A 24,258-nucleotide genomic window follows, 5' to 3' on the forward strand; every position below is an offset into this window, starting at 1 on the left:
CATAGTAAGCTCTTAATAACATAAGAAAAGGAAATGAACAAATTTTTAAAAAAACAGTCTGTCCTTGGCTTTTGCCAGGGTTATCGGGCTCATGAAGCCTGCTGAGGGTGGGGCAGGGAGGAGGGGGGCGGGCCCACGGACCACACAACATTTAGGTCACGGAATCTAGAACAAGCCAGTCATCAGCCTCCTCACGAAAAACAGTGTTCAGGGGAGACTGAACCCCCTCTCCTCAGTAAGATGATGCTGACAGCATGAATAATGAAGGGGAAACCTGGGCCAGAAGGATACGGTAGCCTGGCAGGTCTCCCTTTCGACACTGCTGTCCCTCCAAGGGGCCATACGACCCCAAAAGCTATAAGTAATTTTTCATGAGGCACCTGAGGCTGTTACAGAAAGAGGAGGAGGAGGAGGAGGAGACAGAGAAATAGAGAGGGGCAGAGGACAAAGTGTATCATGGGACTATTAATTGTTTGTTTATTTACTTCTACCTTCTTGCCTACACAGACACAGAGGAGTGAAGACTATAAGTGCCCTGGCTGATCTATTTTTTGGCCAAGGCCCAGCCTGGGTTGGCTTATGGGGGCAATACAGACCCCCTGGAGACTTGACTCTGGCCAGAAGTCTGGAGAGAGGGGTGGGAGGTGGTGATGGGTAGATAAAGAAACAGTGAATTCTCTTGGTCTATGAATAAATGATGACTCCCTACCATCCCAAGGAGAAACCTTACAGGCTGAAGACAGACAGCAGAGACAGACTAAGGGAGTCGAGGGAAGCGACTCAGAGGGAGATGAAAGAGTCAAACTAAACGGGTGACTAAGGAGGATATTGTTAAGAATTGTTGCCTGAGAAAGAAGACTCCAAAGGAGATGTGTGTGGGGGACCCAAGAAGTAGCGAAAGAGTTAAGGGCCAGAAGGAGCCAAAGAGATCCAAGAGCCAAGGAGGGACAAAATAATAATGAAGTGAACGGACTCAACATGCAAGGCAAAAAGAAAAAGGGCGGAAGGAAGAAAGAAATTAACTTCATAGCTCTCTATGAGCAAGAGCTGTTGAATTATGAGTCGGACGATTCTGGTGAATTAGAACATGAGTACTATCAGTATAAAGGTGAGCTTGGTTGCTTCTGGCCTTCCTGGAGAGATGGAGGATGGGAGGTGTAGGTGTGTTGGGGGCGGGGGGGGGGGCGTTCAGATGTGGTTTGGGGGACAGAGGCTTTGCCCTGCCCTGTTTCCCAGTAATTACTGGGACTCAAAGCCTTTCTCAAGATGATGGTGGTTGTGCCCCCTCTTTTCACACTGGTGTACCACGGTCTTGTTGTGCTCCAAGGCAGGGTGAAGCAAGGAGCAGGTATGGTCATTTTTTTTTATGGTATTTCTTAAGCATTTACTATGTGCCAGGCACTGTACTAAGTGCTGAGGTAGGTACGAGATCATCTGTTTAGACATAGTCCCTGTTCCACATAGAGCTCACAGCCTTCACCCCCATTTTACAGATGAGGTAACTGAGGCATAGATAATTTAAGTTACTTGCCCAAGGTCAAACAGCCTACATGTGGTAGAGCCGGAATTAGAATCCAGGTCTTCTGACTCCCAGGACCATGCTCTTTCCACTAGACCATGCTGTTTCTCATTTAATAATAATAATAATGTAATAATTATAATAATAATGTACTAATAATGGTATTTGTTTAGTGCTTACTATGTGCCAAGCACTGTTCTAAGTGCTGGGGTAGATACAAGGTAATCAGGTTGTCCCACGTGGGGCTCACAGTCTCAATCCCCAGTTCTCAATATGGAATTTTGAATAAAATTGGATGAAAGGATAGGGGAATAGAGTTATTGTATAATTTAGCTGAGAATCAATAGTGAATTGGTTATAAAGGATGGGAGCTGTCAGGAATGCGGATTGTGAGGAGATCGTGTTATCAGTCCTTTAGCATTTCAAAGGAAACCAATGACATGAGCTAAAAAGTCATTGCTTGCTATAAACAGTATTTTAAGCAGGGCAAATTAGTTTCCCCATAAGTACTAACGACCACTGATAAGTTTCAGAGAAAGAGAATCATGTGAAGTTCAGTAGTTCACTTCCAGTTTTAGTGTTATAAAGCTGGAAACAAACTTACAAGACTTTGTTTTTTGTCTTCCTCAAGCTTCTTGAATTTCACTGGTTGCAGTGGAAGCCATGTAATGATTCAATTGTCATTGAACATCTTCCTCCTATTTCCCATTGAAACAATCGATAACATAACATGATGCTAGGGGTTTGCAGGAAAACAGCTACAATGTTGTCAGAGAAATGTTTGTATGTCTAAGATTCATGAGGAGAGAGTGGGTTTTCAATGGTCTCCAGAGCATTGTCAGACTTGTGTGGCAGAACTCACTGACCTTGTGTGACTTGCTCCCTTTATTCATCTCCCCTCCCAGGCCCACAGCACTTCTGCCCATAGCTGTATTATATTTATTGATATTAACATCTGTCTCCCCCTCTAGAATGTATGCTCGTTGTGAGCAGGGAATGTGTCTGTTTTATTGTTATATCATAATAATAATAATAATAATAATAATAATGGCATTTATTAAGCACTTACTATGTGCAAAGCACTGTTCTAAGCGCTGGGGAAGTTAAGAGGTGATCAGGTTGTCCCACGGGGGGCTCACAGTCTTTAATCCCCATTTTACAGATGAGGTAACTGAGACACACAGATGTTAAGATTGTTCTCTCCCAAGTGTTTAGTGCAGTGCTTTGTACACAGTAAACAGGATCGACTGACTGATGATTGATGGAAATCCATGTAATCAATCAATCGTATTTATTGAGCGCTTACTGCGTGCAGAGCACTGTACTAAGCGCTTAATGTAATGCAACTCAGCCACAATCCATGGGGCTCGACCTTTCGGTTCAACGTTTTCCCTCTCCCCTCGGTTTCGCAGGTGCTTTAAAAGTATTGTAGACTTACTTGTTGCTCTCTGAGGGGTGGCTGCCGATATTCTAACCCTACCCGGATGCCCCGATCCATTGTCTGTGGCCTGATATTGGACTGAGCATTGTGAATGGATTAGCTTAGGGAAGAGTGGATTTCTTGAATTCATAAAGCAGGTTCATAGGAATAATGACTTGTTTTCCCCGCCCAACATTGCTTCCAAAGGACATAGTCTATTGATTGTCACAATAGCTCTGAGGCAGAGAAGGGGAGGGGAGAAGGAAGGCATAGAGAAAGGGAGGAAAATTGGTCTGAGAGTTGGTGGTTGTCGTTGCATTTAATCCATTTGGTTTAGAGAAGCAGCGTGGCTCAGTGGAAAGACCATGGGCTTGGGAGTCAGAGGTCGTGGGTTCTAATCCCGCTCTGCCACTTGTCAGCTATGTGACTTTGGGCAAGTCACTTAACTTTTCTGTGCCTCAGTTACCTCATCTGTGAAATGAGGATGAAGACCGTGAGCCCAACATGGGACAACCTGATCACCTTTTATTCCCCGCAGTGCTTAGTACAGTGCTTGACACATAGTAAGTGCTTGACAAATACCATTATTATCATTATTATTATTTAACAATGGAAAAATATCTGCCCTCAGAACTGAGTTTGAATGACTTTGCCTTTTTTTAAGAAGTAGCATGGCTTAGCGCAGGCCTGGGAACAGAGGACCTGGGCTCTAATCCCATTTTAGAACAATGTTTGACACATAGTAAGCATTTACCACATACCATAAAAGCAAATAGAGTTGGTAGACACTGGCAACAAAGCTTACATTCTGGATCATCCTCCCTCTGTGAATTTACTGGACCTGACAGGTCTGGACCAACAGAAAAGACTTTTCTTCAGGAGGAACAAGGAAAAGTTTCAGTTGCGAGCTATCCTTGTCTGAAACCAATGAACTTCCTTCACTTAGGACCTCATCTCCAGTTATCCGATGAAAGCAGACTGACTGACTGCTGTTGCTTGGAGAGGTCTCCATCGGATACTTCCACACCATCCTGGAAGGTCATTTTACTCTCCTTTCTGTGCCTACCCCAACTAATGCTCACGAGCTGAAGGTATTGAAAGTTCCACATAGGAGTGCACCCCAGCCCACTAGAGCAGCAGGAGGCAGCATGAGAAGCAGGATGGCCTAGTGGATAGAGCACAGGCCCGGGAGTCAGAAGGAACTGTGTTCTAAACCCGACTCCACCACTTGTCTGCCCCTCAGTTTCAGGAGGAAACTTAGGCACCAGCCAAATCAAAGTCATATAGCAGGCAAAGTGGTGGAACCGGGATTAGAGTCCTGGTCCCCCAAATTCCAGCTTGGACTCTTTCCACAAGCCACATATAAATAGAGCAAGTCATTTCACTTCTTTCTGCCTGTTTCCTCATCTGTAAATTGGGGTTATGACTCTGAGCTCCACGTGGGACAGGGACTACATCTAACCTGAGTAGCTTGCATCTACCCCAGCACTTAGTACAGTGTATGGCGCATAGTAAGAGCTTAATAAATATCATTAAAAAGAAGGGACGCCTGTTCAGTGCTGAGGGGGACCACAGCATCCCAGCGGAAACCATTTCCTCTCAAAGCGATTGACTTTTGAGTCTCAACATTAAAGAACTCTTCAAACAAGTGCCACCCGGCCCTTCCTGGCTCAATCCTCCTCCTTTCCAAACGTTTCCTAGCTCCTCTTCCCACACCAAACTGCTACCTTGTCACGCTGGTCCTCCTACAAATACCTGCAATCTAGGTCTATTTTATGTCCTTTTCTTCGCTGCTCCAGCTCAGGGGACCTCCCTGCTGATGAGGCTTCTTATACCCCAGCATTACCTGCTCACTCCGACCGCTGTCCCCGGAGCTAGGTTGGGATGATGAAAGTAGGGGTGGCCACAGTGGTAGAGAAGGGGGAGAGTTTGGAGCCAAAGCAGGGCTCAGAAGAGTCCTGTTCCTTGTCCCTACTGCCCACTCTTCTCCCCTCCCTCAATTTTGCCTCTACAGAGGTGGGGGAAGACAACAAAGAAGCCGTGGCAACAGTAATGATAATAGTAATTATGGTATTTGTTAAGGGTTTACTATGTGCCAAGCACTGTTCTAAGCACTGGGGTAGATACAAGGTGTCCCACGTGTGGCTCACAGTCTTAATCCCCATTTTACAGATGAGATAACTGAGGCACAGAGAAGTTAAGTGGCTTGCCCAAGGTTGAGGCACAGAGAAGTTAAGTGAATTGCCCAAGGTCACACAGCAGACAAGTGGCAGAGCTGGGATTAGAACCCATGTTCTCTGACTCCCAAGCCCATGTTCTTTCCACTAAGCCACACTGCTTCCCATTTTACAGAGGATAATAATAGTAATGATGATAATTGTTAAGCACTTATTATGTGTCAAGCACTGTTTGAAGTACTGCAGTAGATACAAGCTAATCAGGTTGGATCCAATCCCTGCCCTACATGGGGTCACAATCTTAATTCCCATTTTACAGATGAGGGAACTAAGGCACAGAGAAGCTAAATAACTTGTCCACGGTCACACAGCAGACACATGACGGAATTGGTATTAAAATCCAGGTCCTTCTGACTCCAGGGCCCATGCTCTATCCATTAGGCCATGCCACTTCCCTAGGCCTTGCCCCTCAGTTTCAGGAGGAAACTTAGGCACCAGCCAAATCAAAGTCATATAGCAGGCAAAGTGGTGGAACCGGGATTAGAGTCCTGGTCCCCCAAATTCCAGCTTGGACTCTTTCCACAAGCCACATATAAATAGATATAAGTGCTGTCTTCACTTCCTGCTTCACCAACTCTATTCTTGACATTCAGACTATCACCCACTTCAGTCCACGTGAGGCTACCCTTTGCAGTGACCAATTTCAATGGGCTCTACTCTGCCTAGAATCCTCTTTGATTGTTGAGTGGTCCTTGACATTGTTGATTACCCCCTTCTCTTTGGTACCCTATCAGATCTTGGCTCCGCTGAACCTAGAACTCACCTGGTTCACCTACCTCTCTGATTGTTGCTTTTCAGTTACATTCCACTTCTCTTCTACCCCTCGTCTCCTGACTGTGTTTCCCCCACAAGGCTCTATTCTGTGTCACCTACTCTTCTTGTTCTACCCTCATCAATCAATCAATCATATTTACTGAGCACTTACTATGTGCAGAACACTGAACTAAGTGCTTGGGAGGTACAGTATGACAATATAACACAATCAATCAGTCATATTTACTGAGCACTTACTGTGTGCAGAGCACTGTACTAAATGCTTGGGAGAGTACAATATAGCTGAGTCGGTATGCCCTGGGTCCGCTCACATGCTTAAATGGCTTTTGCCTCCACTTCTATAAGGATGCTATCCAAAGTTCATAAAGCCCTTCCTTCTAGTCAGTCAATAAATCAAAGCCCAACCTCTCCCCTGTTATTCAATCTCACATTTCTTTTTGCCTGCAAGATAACTCCATTTGGATGTCCTGTTAACCCCTCAAGCTCAGTGTGTTCAAAACTCAACTTCTCATCTTCTTTCCTAAACTTTCTCTTCCTAACTTTCCCTTCTTTGTTCACACTACCATTCTCCCTAACACAAAAGTCCACAACCTTGATGCCATTCTTGGCTAAAACAATCAATCAGTGGTATTTATTGAGCCCCTACTGGGTACAGAGCACTGTACTAAGTATTTGGGAGTATACAGTAAAACTGAGTTGGTAGACACATTTCCTGCCCACAGTGAACTTATGGTCTAGAGATCCAGGGAGATAGACATTCAGTAAAATTATTGATATGTACGGAAGTGCTGTGGGGATGAGGGTAGAGTGAATATCCAAGTAGTTAAAGGGCACAAATCCAAGTGCATAGTTGCATCAGAAGGGAAAAGAAGTCTGGGAAAAAGAGGGCTTAGTTGGGGAGGATATGTAATTATAGGAACAATTTAATAATTATTATAAATAAATCATAATAATAGAAATAAGAGAGTACAGGGAAGAAGAGAGATCATGGCTGGGAATGCAGATTTGGAAATCAATTGCGATAGTGATTGTAGTTGAAGCCATGGGAGTGAATGAGTTTTCCAAGGGAGTGAGTGTAAATGGAGAATGGAAGGGGACCCGGAACTGAGCCTTGAGGGATCCCCATTCTCAGAGAGGGGGAGGCAGAGTAGGAATCCGCAAAAGAAACAGGAGCGATCAGAGATGGGAGGGGAATCAAAAAGGACAGTGTCGGTGAAGCCAAGATTGGATAAAGTTTCAAGGAGGAGGGGGTGGTCTACAGTGCCTAAGACAGGTGAGAAATCTAGGAGTATATATGTTCTTTTTCTCATCAGATTTGGCAAGAAGAAGGTCAATGGTTACCTTAGAGAGGGCTATTTCCATGAAGTGAAGGCGGCTGAAGCCATATTGGGGGGGGTCAAGGGGAGAACTGGTTGAGAGGAAGTGGAGACAGCAGTGTAAACAAGTCTTTCAAGAAGTTTGGGAAGGAATGGTAGGAGGGAGATGGGGAAATAATTGGAGGGAGCTGTGGGACCAAGGGAGGGTTTTTTAGGATAGGGGAGACATGGGCACTTTTGGAAGCAGTGGGGAAGAAGCCATTGGAAAGTGAACAATTGAATGTGGAAGTCAAGGAGGGAAGAAGACGGGGAGCAAGATTTTAATAAGTTTTGAAGGGATTGAGTCAGAAGCACAGGTGGAGGGGGTAGATTTTGAGGGGAGGCAAGAGATCTCTTCTTGAGATACTGGAAGGATAATTGGGAGAGTCAAAGAGGGAGGTGGATGATGTGAAGACTGGAGAGGACCAGAGGAGATTTTAGGGAGATTATGGCTCATGGTTTCAATTGTATTGATGAAGTATGTGTCCAGGTCTTTAGAGAGAAAGAAATGCTCCAGATTTTGGCCCTAGCTTTCTAAATGGGGCTGCTATCATTTATTAAAGTCATTGCCTCTGTCTCTGTGTCTTTCTGTCTCTGTCTATCTGTCTCTTTCTCTCTCCCTCCTCCCCTCCCTCTCTCACAGGGACCTTCCAACCTTCTGGCATTGTGAAATCTTAGCACTATTGTTAATTTGATTCCCACCATCACCTCCCCCCCCCCCCACTTTCTCTCGGGTAGTAAGTCCCCCTCCCCCACACTCCAAGCAGCCGGAGGGGGTTTTCAGCACCCAGCTTGCCGATTGGCCTGAAATGGGAAGGGAGAAGGTAGGAATGATGGATCGGGCCAGATTAGATGCCGGCTGGGCTTGCTGCTTTCCTTCTACCTCTTTATTAGCCAGGAGGGGCAAGAACAGGGCGACAGTGGATTGATGACTTGGGGAACAAGCAAACAAAGCAGCCAGGTGCTGTGAGCAGGCAGTGAGTAGCAGTAGTAGCAGTTGGAACAGATCATGGCTCTTGTCTTCTCTGCCAAACGGGCAGGTTTGGAGTACTGTTTATCTGCTGTGCCTGGCTGCAAAACTGCTGGGTGAGCTTTTGGCCATCCAGAAGCTGGTCCCATTGCCTGGGCTCCCGGGGAGATGTGGGAGGGGTTGGGCCAGGTTCCGGGGTGCTGGAGCTGAGAAGAGAGCCTCGACTGCGCTCCCTGATCCACGATGAGTGAGGTGGACTCTTTGGGCCCTCAGGAGACAGGCAGTTTGTTTCACAAATGAGGCCGTGTTTGGGCTGGCCAGACCTTACTGACTCTGGGCTTTGTGGAGTCAATGGGATTTAACTATAGGCCCCTGGCCTTGATTCCAGTGTATTTCTGAAGTCTCTTCCTCTTTGATTTATAATGGCTGGGCCTGTGGCTGTCTTTGCCATGGGTGGGGAACAGATGGTTGTGGGATGCTGCCTATGCCTCATCATCTCTCCTCTCCTTCCTCTTCCCCTCTTCTACCTCCTTCTCTTCCTCCTCCTCCTCTTCCTCTTGCTCCACTTCCTCCTGATCCTCCTGTTCCTCTTCCTCCTGTTCCTCCTCTCTTTTTTCTTCTTCTCTTCTTTCTCTTTCCCTTCCTCCCCCTTCTCCCTTTCCTCCACTTCCTCCCTTGTGAGTTGGACTTGAGCAGTGTTTTTCACTTTTTGGAGAGAAGCCCCTCAGTAGCATCTGATACCATTCCTGAAATTTCAGAGCTCTTCTGGTGGGAACAGATGAGTGATAAAGAATGGAGAACTACAGCAACGCTTACAGGAACACAGAAGTTAACACTAAGAAAACCATTTACATTGAAGAAACTCAATAGTTATCTGAAGCGAACAGGAAAACAGATCACCCTCTTCTCTCTTAGTAAATCAAGCACCACAATAATTCACCTTAGAGGCTTGAGTAGAGTTAGAATCATCTTAGAGTCTTGCAGAATACGTACAGTAACTGGTCAGTCTGTCGAGCAATAAATAAGCATTATTTACTGAGCACTTTTTTTACAGTATTTGTTAAGCACTCACTAGGTTCCAGGCACTGTACTAAGCTCTCGGGTAGATACAAGCTAATCAGGTTGCACACAGTCTCTGTCCCTGTCTCACAGTCTTAATCTCTATTTTACAGATGATGTAACTGAGGCACAGAGAAGTGAAGTGACTTGCCCAAGGTCACTCAGTGGACAAGTGGTGGAGCTGGGTTAGAATCTAGGTCCTCTGTCTTCCAGGCCCATACATGGCTCAATGGAAAGAGCACAGGCTTGGGAGTCAGATGTCGTGGGTTCAAATCCCGGCTCCGCAACTTGTCAGCTGTGTGACTTTGGGCAAGTCACTTGACTTCTCTGTGCCTCAGTTACCTCATCTGTAAAATGGGGATTAAGACTGTGAGCCTCAGGTGGGACATCCTGACCACCTTGTATCCTCCCCAGCGCTTAGAACAGTGCTTTTGCACATAGTAAGGGCTTAACAAATACCAACATTATTATTATTATCCATTAGGCCCTGCTGCTTCTCACTGCTTTCAAATCCCTGCACTAATCCCTTGGGAGAGTGCATTAGCGGTCATAGATACATACCATTTCTGCCTTCTAGGAGCTTAAACTCTAGTGGTAGGAGAACTTCCACAGAACAACCCAAATAGAAGGGAGGCTACCTCAAAAATAAAGGTGTCAGCCAGGCCAGTTAGCACTGTGCTTATTTGCAAGTCTTTCTCTGCAGCCAAGCTGCCTTGAAGGACTCAGATTACATCCCCTGAAGCATCAACAAACTCCCTGGAGCCACAGCAGGAGAGACATGTCCGACATTTCCTTAACAACACCCTGGCCCTCTGCAAGCCACTGCCTCACTCAGAAGCAGAGAATTGTTTCAGGGCGCTTCTAAATCCGGCCGAGTCGATGCAGTTGGCACAACATCGGGGTAGCTAGTTAATTGAACACTCGTCTCTGCTACATGTTAAGCCTGCAAATCACTGGAATCAGAGCCTGAAGCATGTTGTTTTTATAACGGCAGCCTGGAGAGTTGGTTCACAGTCCTGCCTGCAGGGAATTAGTGAGTCCAATGAAGGGGTTGATGGGGGAAGCAGGAGACTCTGAGATAAGATGGAGAGAGGGGCTGAACAAAGTCAGGGCACTCTGGGTGGACTGGCGGGGTGGAGAGGAACCTGAAAAAGATGTCCAAGGGAAGTGACTTGCCCAAGGTCACACAGTGGACAAGTGGTGAAGCTGGGTTAGAACCTAGGTCCTCTGTCTCCCAGGCCCATGCTCCATCCATTAGGCCATGCTGGTTTTCACTGCTTTCAGATCACTGTACTAAGCCCTTGGGAAAGTTCAATAGAGTTAATAGTTATCATCACTTTGCTCTAGGAGTTCCATGTTTCCCCACTCCTGAAGAGCGTCCTGGGGCTGCCCACCCATCTCTGCATCAAACAGAAACTCCTTACCATCAGTTTTAAACACTCAATCACCTTGCCCCCTCCTATCTTACCTCCAGGACCTCCTGCTATAACCCAGCCGACAAGCTTCACTCGACTACTGCTACCCTTATCTCAATCTTGTCTATCTCACCACCAACCTCTCACTCACATCCTGCCTCTGGCCTGGAAATGCCCTCCCTCTTAATACCTGGCAGACAATCACTCTCTCCACCTTCAAAGGCTTACTGAAAGCATATCTCCTCCAAGAGGCCTTCCCTGACTAGGCCCTCATTTCCTCTTCTCCCACTCCCTTCTCTCTGGCCTTGCACTTGGATTTACACCTTTTATTCACTCCTCCCTCAACTCGGCAGCACTTACATATATCTCCATAATTTATCAGTGCTCAGCGCTTAGAACAGTGCTTTGCACATAGTAAGTGCTTAATAAATGCCATTATTATCATTAATGTCTCTCTCCCCCTATAGGTTGTAAGCTCTCTGTAATAATAATAATAATAATCATGGTATTTGTTAAGTCCTTATTATGTGCCAGGTACTGTACTAAGCTCTGGATTGGATACAAGCAAGTTAGAGAAACAGCATGGCTCGGTGGAAAGAGCCCAATCTTTGGAGTCAGAGGTCATGGGTTCAAATCCCGGCTCCACCAACTGTCAGTTGTGTGACTTTGGGCAAGTCACTTCACTTCTCTGTGCCTCAGTTCCCTCATCTGGAAAATGGGGATGAAGACTGAGCCCCCGTGGGAAAACCTGATCACTTTATAACCTCACCAGTGCTTAGAACAGTACTTTGCACGTAGTAAGCACTTAATAAATGCCATCATTATTTATTAAGCAATTCAGGTTGGACCCAGTCCCTGTCCCACGTAGGACTCACAGTCTCGATCCCCACTTTACAGATGAGGTATCTGAGGCACAGAGAACTGAAGTGACTTGCCCAAGGTCACACAGCAGAAAAGTGGCAGAGTGGGGATTAGAACCCACAACCATCTAATTCTCAGGCCCATCCTCTATCCACAAGGCCATGTTTTTGTGGGCAGAGGACAGCTCTAACAACTCTATGTTGAACTCTCCCAAGTACTTAATACAGCGCTTTACACACTGTAAGCGCTCAATAAATATGATTGATTTCTTGACATTGTGGGCAGGGACCATGTCTATCAATTCTGTTATATTAAACTTTCCCAAGTGTTTAAGACAGTGCTCTGCACACAGTGAGCCCTCAAAAGATATGATTGAGTGATTGGTAGAGATGTGGTCAAGATGGCACTTCCACTGGAAGCTGGCAGATTATGCAGCAGGGGATGCCCGATATCTGTTTCCTGCACCAGTCTGGCTAATGACCCCAGCGGGGTACAATTACAGCAGAGAAACAACAGCTCAGTCACTTCACAGTCCTGCCAATCACTTAATGGTGTAGTGTTGAGCCTCCCTATTGTTGCTCTGCCTTAGTCTATTGAATTTCCTAATCCAGGAGGTTTAACCACTGTCCTAGCTGCGGTTGAACCACTTAGTAGAGTGACTTATCGGGAGGTTTAAATTCTGTGAACCTCGCATAATGGAATTGGGAAGAGGGAGCCTGGGTGAGGTTGCAGACAGAGGCATCTGTGTCTCCTCCAGGATCCATTATTCACAGGCAACACTAGCCCGTAGCTCCTAGTGGGGGCCCTGGCCTAAAAAGTGAAAGGGAGATTTCTGGGAAATTGTTGTTCCACACAAAGGAAGAGAGACAGCTGAATCTGAGTCTGAGGGGGCTGCCCTGCTTTGGGACTGCCCTCTGTATTTGAAGAGAATGTCCTCAGAGGCATTCACTGTGTGAGTGTGTGTGTATGTGTGTGTGTTTGGGGAGGATACGACTGACTAACCACCCCACAGCCCCATCTCATTGCAGTGCATTCTCAGGCTGTCACTTGCGGTGATGGGGTGGGTTCTGTATGACGGGTAGTAGAAGAAGTAGTAGTGCTAGTAGTAGTAATAATATTCATTAAAGTGCTTCGTGTTTGCAGAGCACTGTCCTAAGTGCCCCGACCCAGTGAAACAGAATCTCCGGCAATGATGCAGTCTGGCTGAAACTGGGAGGGCAGATCTGCGGGGCATACCGCCGATAAAAAGGGAGGAGGTCTCACAAAGCAAAAGCTTACTAAGGAAAGATAGAGGAGGAAGCAAAAGAGAAAACAGCGCCAGGTGCCATCAACATCATTGAGGATGATAGCACGATACAAGAGAACTTTTTTTGTGTCCCCAATGTGACCAGTCACACATGTACAGACAGTCATAGGTGAACTTAATACTCAGTGATGTCTTCTTCAAATATGAAGACCAAATGTATATATGTAACATATAAAAAATAAAATATTTATATTCACACACATATAGATAGATGCAAGAACATACACATTTTATATCTATGATATATAAATATCAAATGCCCAAAGGTTACAGATGCAAGGGCGTAGATGATTCATAATATATTTGTGTGTATGAGTGTGTCCTTATATATACATATATAGGTGTGTTTGTAGAATTCATTGATGATGCATTCTATGCATTTGTACCCTTATATATACATATATAGGTGTGTTTGTAGAATGCATAGATGATGCATTCTACGCATTTGTATCTGTGACCTTTGGACATCTGATATTCATCTTACCCTCAAGCCCACTGCACTTATGCACATATCTTTAAATTATATATTACAAATTGCCTATTTATAGTTTTGTCTGTCTCCCCCTTTAGACTGTAAGCTCACTGTTGGCAGGGAATATGTCTACCAACTCTGTTATATTCTACTTTCCCAAGAGCTTAGTACACAGCTCTGCGCACCATAAGTGCTTAAAAAATACCATACCAGTAGATACCAATGATTGATTGATTGAGAAAGAATACAGGTGGGCATTAAACATGGTCCCTGGCCTTCAGGAGGCTCATCATTTGAGAATGAGGGATGGGAGAGGGGAACGGTGACAGACACCGATGGAAAGATTAAACACTAACACATAAAAATAAATTGAAAACAGATTGTCCAAAATAAAGCAGACAAATAGCTACCCTAGAAAGTGATGGAACTAGGACCCTGTCTCAGAATGTGGTTAACGGTTTCCTATTATTTTAGTTTTCCCCTGGGTAAGGAGAAGACTCCTGTGGTCCTTAATAAGCTGCCACTTCGAGTATGGTACTCAAAGATTGCTTATTAGTTGGATGATGGTGCGGTGTTGCCTACTGTTTTTGAGGTCTCAGAGATACTTTATTCGGGACCAGAGACGATACATTTTCTCCTTATCTGCTGTCTTACTACAGGGCACAAGGATACTGGATGAGAGTTTGTCAGGGTCAGGGCAAACTATCACCATCCCTGCACCACGAGAAGCAGGTTGGCCTACGAGAACCAGTGTGGCCTAGTGGATTGAGCACAGGCCTGGCAGTCAAAGGGCCTCAGTTCTAATCCTAGTTCTTCTACTTGTCTGCTGTGTGACCTTGGGCTGGTCACTTAGCCTCTCTGTGCCTTGCTACCTCATCTGTAAAATGACTGTGACTCGTGGGACTTGTGACTTGTAAGACTTGTGAGCCCCATGTGGCACGTGGACTGTGTCCAACCTGATTAGTTTATATTTACCCCAGAGTTCAGTACAGTGCCCGGTACATAGTAAGCGTTTCACAAGTACCACAAAAAAAACCCATAAAAATGCAAGTGAGTGTCCTGCTGGAGGTGGGATATATCTTTTCCCACTTACCCATTGGTGCCTGAGCAAAATTAATTGAAATGGCAAGGGACTAGAATAGGTGCATTACAGGACTTCCATGGACCCAAGTATAAGCCCTTGTTTCCTCTTCTCCCACTCCCCTCTGTGTCACCCTCTCGCTTGGATTTGCACTTACCCTCAGACCCACAGCACTTATGCACACACCCATAATTTATTCATTTATATTAATAATAATGATAATAATAATGGCATTTGTTAAGCGCTTACTATGTGCCAAGCACTGTTCTAAGTGCTGGGGGAGATACAAGGTTATTAGTTTGTCCCAGGTGGGGCTCACAGTCTTAATCCCTATTTTCCAGATGAGGTAACTGAGGCACAGAAAAGTTAAGTGACTTGCCCAAAGTCATGAAACTGACAAGTTGTGGAGCTGGGATTAGAACTCACGACCTCTGACTCCCAAGCCCGTGCTCATTCCACTAAGCCACACTGCTTCTTCTCCCACTTCAGACTCTAAGTTCCTTGTGGGCAGGGAACATGTCAACCAACTCTGTTGTATTGTACTTGCCCAAGAGCTTGGTACAGTGCTCTGCATGCAGTAAGCACTCCATAAATATGACTTATTGAACTATTCATTGATTTCAAGGATAGATTCGCTCTCAATAACACTGACATGCGTGGATGATATTTGTGGTATTTGTTCTGCGCTTACTCTGTGCCTAGCATTAGGGAAGATATAATACAATCAGATCAGATACAGTCCATGTCCCATAAGGGGTTCACATCTAACAGGGAGAGAGAGCAGGTACTTAATCCCCATTTTACAGATGAGAAAGTGGAGGCACAGAGAAGTTAAATGACGTGTCCAAGATCACTTGGCAGGGGTGGAGGGTGTGGACAGGGACAACATGGAACTGCTGTCCACCAAATTCTTCAACGAGGTGAGGGGACTTTCAGTGAAACTTGAAGCTTCCTGGTTTTTTGTTTGTTTGTTTGTTTTTATGGTATTTGTTAAGCTCTTCCTATGTGCCAGGCATTGTACTAAACACTGGGGTATGTACAAGCTTAACAGGTTGGACACAGTCCATGTCCCATATAGGGTTCACAGTACTGAGACACAGAGAAGTTAAGTGACTGGCCAAAGTCACACAACAGACACGTGGTGGAGCCAGAATTAGAACCCAGGTCTTTCTGATTCCCAGGCCCATGCTCTATCCACTAGGTCAGGCAGCTTCTCAAAATAAGCAGGTTCCAAACAGGTTCAAAGCAAACAGCAGAAAATCCTTTATGCAGAAAAGCAAGTGGAAGGCCCAGGGAACTTTTGATCATAGGGAGGTCGAAAAAAACAGAACTCTTAAGGAGAGTTTGGATAAATAAATGCATGGGCAGGGAAGGTGACTTCCTATTCTGTTGTATTGTACTCTCTTCCAAGCACTTAAAACAATGCTCAGTGTACAGAAAGTGCTCAGTAATTGATTGATGAATGATGCATGAGGGATTAATAGATGGAAAAATGTCCCTGTCCCTTCCATCCTTGTGGCAATGGGGGTTTGATCCAGAAGGGCGATCATCTCATTGTTCTTCCAACCATCCCGTTGTTCCCATTGGAGACAGCAAACTGAGCTGAGCAGAACACTGGTTTGATTGAGTAATGTCACAGCAATAATGGTCTAGTCTTTCAAGTCACCATTTCCTCTTTTAGTGAACCATTCCAGTGCCTTTGAGATTTTGCAGGTCTTCCCAGTGTTGGTCGTGGCTCAGAACATTCAATGTTCCCCTGGTCCTCCCCTCAGTACGATAAATTCTCTCAAAAGAAGCAGCATGGCCTAGTGGAAAGAGCAAGAGCCTGGGAGTCAGAGGACCTGAGTTCTAATCCCTCCCTGACACTTGTCTGCTGCATGATCTTGGGCAAGTCACTTGACTTTTCTGTTCCTCGTCTGTAAACCAATCATTGATATTTATTGAGCACTTACTGTGTGCAGAGCACTGCACTAAGCATTTGGGAGAAGACAGTACAACAGTGTTGGTACACAGGTTCCCTGCCCACAATGAGTTATTATCTAGAGAGGGAGAAGGACATTACTATACACAAATAATTTCTAGGTATGTATATAAGTGCTGTGGAGCTGAGGATGGGGTGAATACCCAAATACAAAATGGGGATTAAATCCTTCTCCCTCGGATTTACACTGTGAGCCCCATGTGGGACAGGAAGTATATCTAATTTAATTATTTTGCATTTACCCCATTGTTTAGAACAGTGCTTAACACATAGTAAGTGATTAACAGATACCATAAAAGAGTCCAGCATTTTCAGATTATTTACAAATATTCATTCTTTCATTTATTCAGTTTTTAAAATGATGCCATCCAAATGAGATGCTTCCCGGTGCCAATATGAAAGGATGAACATTAATTGAAATACATCAGCAGACCCTATTATTTCATATTATACGATTCCAGGAATTTAAAGCTTCATTTGCTGAATTACAGTGGGGTTTCCATAGCAATGGTGTTACTTATTTTTCTTATGTTTATTCCTGGGGCTCTTTATACTGTGCCTGACATTTCTTCTGAAGCAGCCAGACTTGGAAGCTAAGATCATGTCACTCTACTCCAGATCGTACCCGTGTGCACTTGGATCCAGGGGAGTTAATGTGAAGTGCAAATGTTCAGAAAAGTGCTTGTGGTATATAGCTGACAATCCACATTCAACTCAGCACTCAACCAAGACATTTAACCCTTAAGATTAATTGAAAACGAATGCTAGATTCGCTGGGGGTCTGTGCCTTTGTTCTTTTGGTGTGCTCAGTGTGAATCCCCTCAAACCCTAGGATTTGTAATATGGACATCCCAAAATGCAGGGGAACTTTAACCTTGCTGCATTTCATTTCTGAGAGGGAGGTGGAAGATTTAGCAGCTCGGCTTGGTGGCCTGATAGCTCCTTTAAAAAAAAAACCAGAAAACAATCTAGCTGGTTCATCTTGTGAGCTTTTCCTTCCTTGTCCTAGGATGCTGTGTGCATATTTGGCTGTAGCTCGGGCACCGGTGCTATCTCTCGGAAGCACAAAAGAAGCAAGCGCCGGAGGCAGACAATGCAAGGGGATGGCTCATGTTTGCAGTATATAATTTCTTACACCACTTAACACCCTCATCTTGGGGAACATGATTCATTAAACAATTGCTGTAGTTTTGACAGACGGCCCTCTTTTTTGTGTTCACAGTGGGGCTTCTAGGTATGTAATTTGTTGTGATGGCTGACTTAAAGCAATTAATTGTTCTGCTCCCAGGCCTAGTTCTCATATAACATCATTATTTTTCATGACAGTGGTGAATTAAGGGGGGAAAACAGATATAATACCATTTAATCTAGCCCCGCCAAAAGAACTCAGCTTTGACACCGGATCCGATAAACATAATTTTCTGTTCAGAAAAGGTGACTTGCCCAGCCCTTGTGATCTCTCTGGCACTGGACCGTTTGTGCCTTAACTTTGGTTACCCCTAGTGGATATTTGCCCTTTGCTTTGGACTCCTTTATGCCAATTGGCATTTCAGCCGAAGTCCATAGCTAGAGACTAACACCTCTGTCTGAGCCTCAAAATAATGCAGGCTCAGTCCCTGCCCCTTAGGCAGAATCAATCAATCACTCAATCAGTCGTATTTACTGAGCGCTTACTGTGTGCAGAGCACTGTACTAAGCATTTGGGAGAGTACACTATAAAAGAAGTGGTCGGCATGTTCCCTTGCCCACAATGGGCTTACAGACTAGAAGGAGAGAGTTATTAATGTAAATGAATACATTACAACTATTAATCAATCAATCAATCTATTATATTTATTGAGCACTTAGTGTGTTCAGAGAACAGTAGTAGGTGTTTGGGGGAATACAATAGGTACAATAGACTGTGCTGCTTCTCTTTATGCACTGGGTTCTTTGCCTATTGAGTGTTCAGTCGACCCTATTGACTAATTAGCCTGATGCTCTTGGTTGGTAGCCAGATTTATGAACCCGCCAGCTGGGGTCCGAAAAAAGAGCACTGGGGACGGGGCTCTAGGCCAGGGGCTGGAGAGGGAATGTCTCAGAGGCAACCAGGGGAAGGGGGCGAGGGTGGGCCCTGGGTAAAAATATCCTATTTCACTTTCTGAAATGTTCTCGTTACGGTTTTGGAATAAATAAAAAAACTGGTGACATCAGAGGGCTAGAAGGGCACTGATGGGGTCAGTTAATCTATCTGCTTCTCTCTGGCCAGGACACTCCCACCTTTAAACGAACCCAAACAAAAGAGCCTGAATCTCTCTTACTGAACTCTCTAGAGGGAAAGATGCTGCAAATTCCTGGGTTCAGAGTCTAGAATTCCTGTGCTTGCCAATTTTGCTGACTGACTCCAGAACTGAAACAGCGTGGCTTAGTGAATAAAGCACGGGCCTGGGAGCCAGAGGACTTGGGTTCTACTCCTGGCTCCACCACTTGCCTGCTGTGTGACCTTGGGCAAGTCAATTCACTTCTCTGGGCCTTAGTTTCTTCAACTGAAAAATAGGTATTCAATACCTGTTCTCCAACCTACTTGGACTGTGAGTCCCATGTGTCTGACCTGATGATCTTGTTTCCACCCCCAAAGTAAGCTCTTAACAAATGCCATTAAAAACAACTACAACAACAAAAAATAACAGACAGGGAGAGTGAAGGAGGATATCCTCAAGGTCCCAGGCTCCTGAGACAGATCCAGATCCCTTGTGGGGTCCCAGGACAATCCTACCATGCTTCTAGCTTGACAGATAACGTTCATCTGGGGAAAGGGCAAATGGATTTGATTTATTTTATTTTGCCCATCACTTGGGAGAAACCTAAGCTGATAAATATACTGTATTTGCCTGTTGGACAGTTACAGATTAGGGCTTGGAGATCTAGGAGTTTATGTTTTGGACTGGGAGGACCGAGTAGAATTTTTACCCAAGACCAATCTGTAAAATGGGATTGAACCATCCTCCACAACAGTTAGGTGGAATGGGCACTCCAACGTCTTGTCTCTTGCCTCTCCAATACCTCTGGTTGTAACTTAGTATTTATGTATATCCATAGATGCCCCTACTCTATGGAGTGTACTCTAGGGTGGCACTGGGGGCTCACTGAACTGGACTTCCAACCTTTCCAGATCTTGGAAAGACCTCAGGGTTTCTTCTGATCAAGGATGGATAGGTCTCAGATGGTGGCTTTTGGGACTGTTTGGAGCCTGTCCCTTTCCAAAGTCCATCCCTATAAAATCCCTACCCAAACCTGGCCTTTATGTGCATATTCCCATATTCCCAGATTCTTTTCTCTTCCTCATAGGAACAGTCAGGAATAGCCTTCTGGTGAACAGATATCCTCAAATGGGCAGCACAGTCATGATTTTTTGAGTTTCACTTCTAATGTCCTCATGTCCTTAATTGTTTATATACATTTCTAGGATTCTCTTACTTGTGCTTTGCATGTCTTTGTATGTTTGTGTAGTTGTGGTAACTCCCATTACCACCAATAGCAGCATTATTGTGTGTCTTTTCCTGTCTCTTTCATGAGATTGTAAATTCTTCGAGGTTAGGGATTATAAATTTTACTTCGTCCATATGAATCCTAACCAAGAGCCTCATACGATCTTCTGCACACCATCAGCAATCTGCAAAAGCTGTCGATGGTGATGCCGTGGACTGATATGCAGTGCTCAGCAGACAGCACAGTAAATACTGTAGGCACACTGATTCTGAAATCATTCATTGAAAGGAGATTATCCACCAGCTTAATGTAATGAGCAAGTTCTGTTTGGAGGCAGGGGCCTGGCTCACATGACCTCTTAAGGTCAGTTTCAGGGCTTTGATTCTCTGATTGGGATTTCCTGCCTGGGTTGCTCCATTCCCAAGTGACATGGGGATTGTTCCCAACTTTAGATGAAGAATTTGGCAGTTGGTGTAATCGTTAGTGCTGCATAAAGGATGGGTAGCATTGGTTTCTGACTTCCAGGGTCACAATTTTATGGCTTGAGTTACTTTCTCTTTTTTCCATGTTGGGTAATGGAAAAACCATTGCTCTGTCTAATCTATATCACCCAGTGTTTTAAGAGAATATAAAATCAGATTAGAAAAGATTGTTTACCCAGCAACCTTTTAAAGGATGTTTTAGAGGAATTATGTAGCTTTTTGGGGCCTTTTTATTAAGGGTAAAAAGAGTCACAACAAAACTGGAGGGATATGCAAATTAACAGAAAGGTACAGATAATTCAAATCGCCACTTTAACTACCTAGACCAAGTCTCTCTAATCTAAGGGACGTGAAACTCTATAGAAAATAAACTTTATGTGGTATTTTGCTTTCAGCCAACAGACAATCCAATTAATATTTGCATTTTTTTGATGGAATATGAAAATCCAACGTCTTGAAACAGAGGGAACTGTGGATCGATGGGATTTGGAATGGCATCTTGGAAACCATTGTTGTGCAGGAACCATAGCCAGCTGACCGGCAGTCTAGAAGGGAAAGGTCAAGAATTCCACTTTAATTCTTCTTCCACCACTGATTTCCTGGGTCAGCCACGTGACATCTCTGTTCTCCAGCAATGATTGAGTCCCCACCAGGGAATAGATGATCTCTTATGCTTGAGAGCTGTGGGCAGCCCTTGGGGAATCTGGAGGTGAGGGCGGTGCCTTAGAAGGGAGGTAATTCCCCTCCATGGAGCTCTGGTAGTTGGAGGGTTAAAAATGAAAGGTCAGTCCTGCCGTCTCCTGACCTGCCTCCTGCTCTTATCTCCCAGTGTACGAGGTGGTCACCGTGACGGGGGACGTCCGGGGAGCCGGAACTGACGCTAACGTCTTCGTCACCATCTTTGGAGAAAATGGCCTTTCTCCCAAGCTCCACCTCACCAGCAAGTGAGTACAGAGTCAGGGGATTTTTTTTTTTTATTTCCAATCCCCTGCCTGGAAATGCCCTCCAGATTTTGGTGGTAGTATATTCACAGTTTGTTTCGCAGCGTAAATGGAAGGCCGAAGTACGTTCCGTTAGGTTTCAAACCATTCCGAGCATCGAATCTCAAGCACTTTTGTTTTTAGTCAGTCAGTCAATCGTATTTATGGAGCTCTTAATGTGTGCAGAGAACTGTACCAAGTGCTTGGGAGAATACAATATAACAGTATAACAAACCCATTCCCTGCCCACAATGAGTTTACAGTCTAGAGAGGGAGACAGACATTAATAGAAATAAATAAAATTACTGATATGTCCATAAGTGCTGTGGAGCTGGGAGAGGGGATGAATAAAGGGATAAAGTCAATGTGAAAGTAGGGCTTAGTCAGGGAAGGCTTCTCAGAGGAGATGTGCCTTCAATAAGGCTTTGAAGGAGGGGAGACTCTTACCCATCCTCAGCACCTAATTATGCATGTTTGTATTTGCATTCAGTTATTTATTTTTGACAATTCTGTTTATAAATATGTATATGTCTGTTTAGAATGTAAACTCTTTATGGACAGGCGATATATCATTTTTTTTGTTTCACACTTCTAAAGCACTTATTTCAGTGCTTTACATCCAGTGAGTACTCAATAAATGCTATCACTTGATGCAATTCCAGTGTCAGCTTTTCCCCATTCTTCCCTTTCTTCCCTTCCAATTTTCATGTGTTTTAAACCCCTGACTCTAGTTCCGATCTCTTAGCATCTCCACTGTCACAGATTTCTCCGACAAAGACTAGGTCTCTTAGGGTGAAGTTGGACTTTGCCTGTTGCAGGAAAGGCAGCAGTTACCTTAGTTGTACCTGCAGTTTTGGGAACGGCAGGGGTATGGATAGTTCTAAAAGCAACTATGAATTTCTCTGAGCAATCATCTCAGACATCAATACACAGAATTGGTTTCTCAGGAGGAAGCTGAATTGTTTGAATCAAGTCCGGAGACCACCCCTAGAGATGGCATTACATTATGTCATACTGAGATGGATTGAGAGCCAGTTAAGGTCAGCGGAGGATACAGGGTCGAGGGTTGTTGGGCACTGGGGGAGACCACCAGGCTACCCTGTCTCAGACCAGAAGTGGAACAGCAGGCCCCAAAATGATCAGATTCATTCAATTGTATTTATTGAGCCCCTACTGTGTGCAGAGCACTGTACTAAGCCCTTGGAAAGTACAATACAGCAATAAAGTGAGACAATCCCTGCCCACACGGGCTTACAGTCTAGACGATGACAGAATCACATTTGAAAGTGAGCAGCAGGAGTGTGTCCTTAGGGCCATAGTGGGGTTCTGTGAGCCCAGACAGGGAGGTAGGAGGGAGGTGAAGTTGGGTTTAGAGAGTCTGAATCCCCTCCTCCCTGTTGGACTGACACTCCATTGCTACCCCTGCCACCCGACAGCTGTGTGACCTTGGGCAAGTCACTTAACTTCTCTGGGCCTCAGTTTCTTCATATGTAAAATAGGGAGTCAATCCTACTTCCTCCTCCTTAACTGTAGGCCCCATGTGAGACAGGGACTGTGTCCAACCTGATTAACTTGTATTAACCCCAGTACTTAGCGCAGTACTTGACACATAATAAGCTCTTAATAAGAATAATATTAATAATTATAATACTACTACTAGTAATAATGATATGTGCCACGTTCTGTGCTAAGCTCTGGGGTAGATACAAGATAATCCCATCAGATGCAGTCATTCATTCATTTATTCAATCGTATTTATTTAGCACTCACTGTGTGCAAAGCACTGTACTAAGTGCTTGGGAGAGTACAATATAACATAAACAGACATATTCTTTGACTACCATGAGTTTACAGTCTAGAGAGTGACAGGCATTAATATAAATAAATAAATTACAGATAAGTACGTAAGTGCTACGGGGCTGGGAAGGGGGATGAATAAAAGGAGGAAGTTGAGGTGATGCAGAAGGGAGTGGGAGAAGAGGAAAGGAGGGCTTAGTCAGGAAGGCCTCTTGGAGGAACTGTGCCTTCAATAAGGCTTTGAATGGGGGGAAGAGTAATTATCTGTCTGTTCTTATCGCACATGGGGCTTACAGTTTAAAAGAGGTATTTAGTCTCCTAATTAATTAATGGTATTTATTAACCACTTACTATGTGTCAAGCACTGTTCTAAGCGTGGGAGTAGCTGCAGGTTTATTAGGTTAGAAACAGTCCCTGTCCTACGTAGGGCTCACAGTCAGATGAGGAAACCGAGGCCCTGATACGTTGAGACTTGTTCAAAATCACACGCAGGCCAGTGGGGGAGCCTGGACTGGAACAATAATAATGATGGCATTTATTAAGCACTTACTATGTGCAAAGCACTGTTCTAAGCGCTGGGGAGGTTACAAGGTGATCAGGTTGTCCCACAGTGCTCTGACTCTCAGCACTGTGCTCCTTCCCATAGGCCACGCTGCCTTGGATGATGATGATAGCATTTGTTAAGCCCTTACTATGTGCCAAGCACTGTTCTAAGCACTGGGGGAGATAGAAGATAATCGGTGTCCCACATGGGGCTCACAGTCTTAATCCCCATTTTACAGATGAGGTAACTGAGGAACAGGGAAGTTAAGTGACTTCCCCAAAGTGACACAGCTGCCAAGTGGCGGAGCTGGGATTAGAACCCACGACCTCTGACTCCCAAGCCTGTGCTCTTTCCACTAAGCCACACTGCTTCTCTAGGGGAGGAATATCTTCCTCAGGAGGCCTGGTTGCTGTGGATAGGGCAGGGTCATCAAGTGTCAGCACGGGCCTGAGCTACAGTTTTCCCCAGACTACAGCACCAGCTCTTGGCTCCCTATTTGGTTTGAGGTTTTTCATTCTTCTAAACCCTTTGGAGTCC

General features: G+C 44.8%; 1 protein-coding gene across 1 annotated transcript in view; it reads left to right on the top strand.

The window, feature by feature from the left end:
- The first annotated feature begins 978 nt into the window (after window positions 1-978).
- The window catches only part of LOXHD1 (lipoxygenase homology domains 1), a 260,830-nt gene continuing 237,550 nt past the window's right edge, over window positions 979-24,258 (top strand). The window contains exons 1-2 of the mRNA XM_038744101.1: window positions 979-1,108; window positions 21,230-21,344. Of these exons, the coding sequence (XP_038600029.1) occupies window positions 979-1,108; window positions 21,230-21,344 (245 nt within the window). The remainder of the gene's footprint in view (window positions 1,109-21,229; window positions 21,345-24,258) is intronic.

Source organism: Tachyglossus aculeatus, chromosome 3 (genome assembly GCF_015852505.1).
Source record: "Tachyglossus aculeatus isolate mTacAcu1 chromosome 3, mTacAcu1.pri, whole genome shotgun sequence".
Classification (NCBI taxonomy): domain Eukaryota; kingdom Metazoa; phylum Chordata; class Mammalia; order Monotremata; family Tachyglossidae; genus Tachyglossus; species Tachyglossus aculeatus.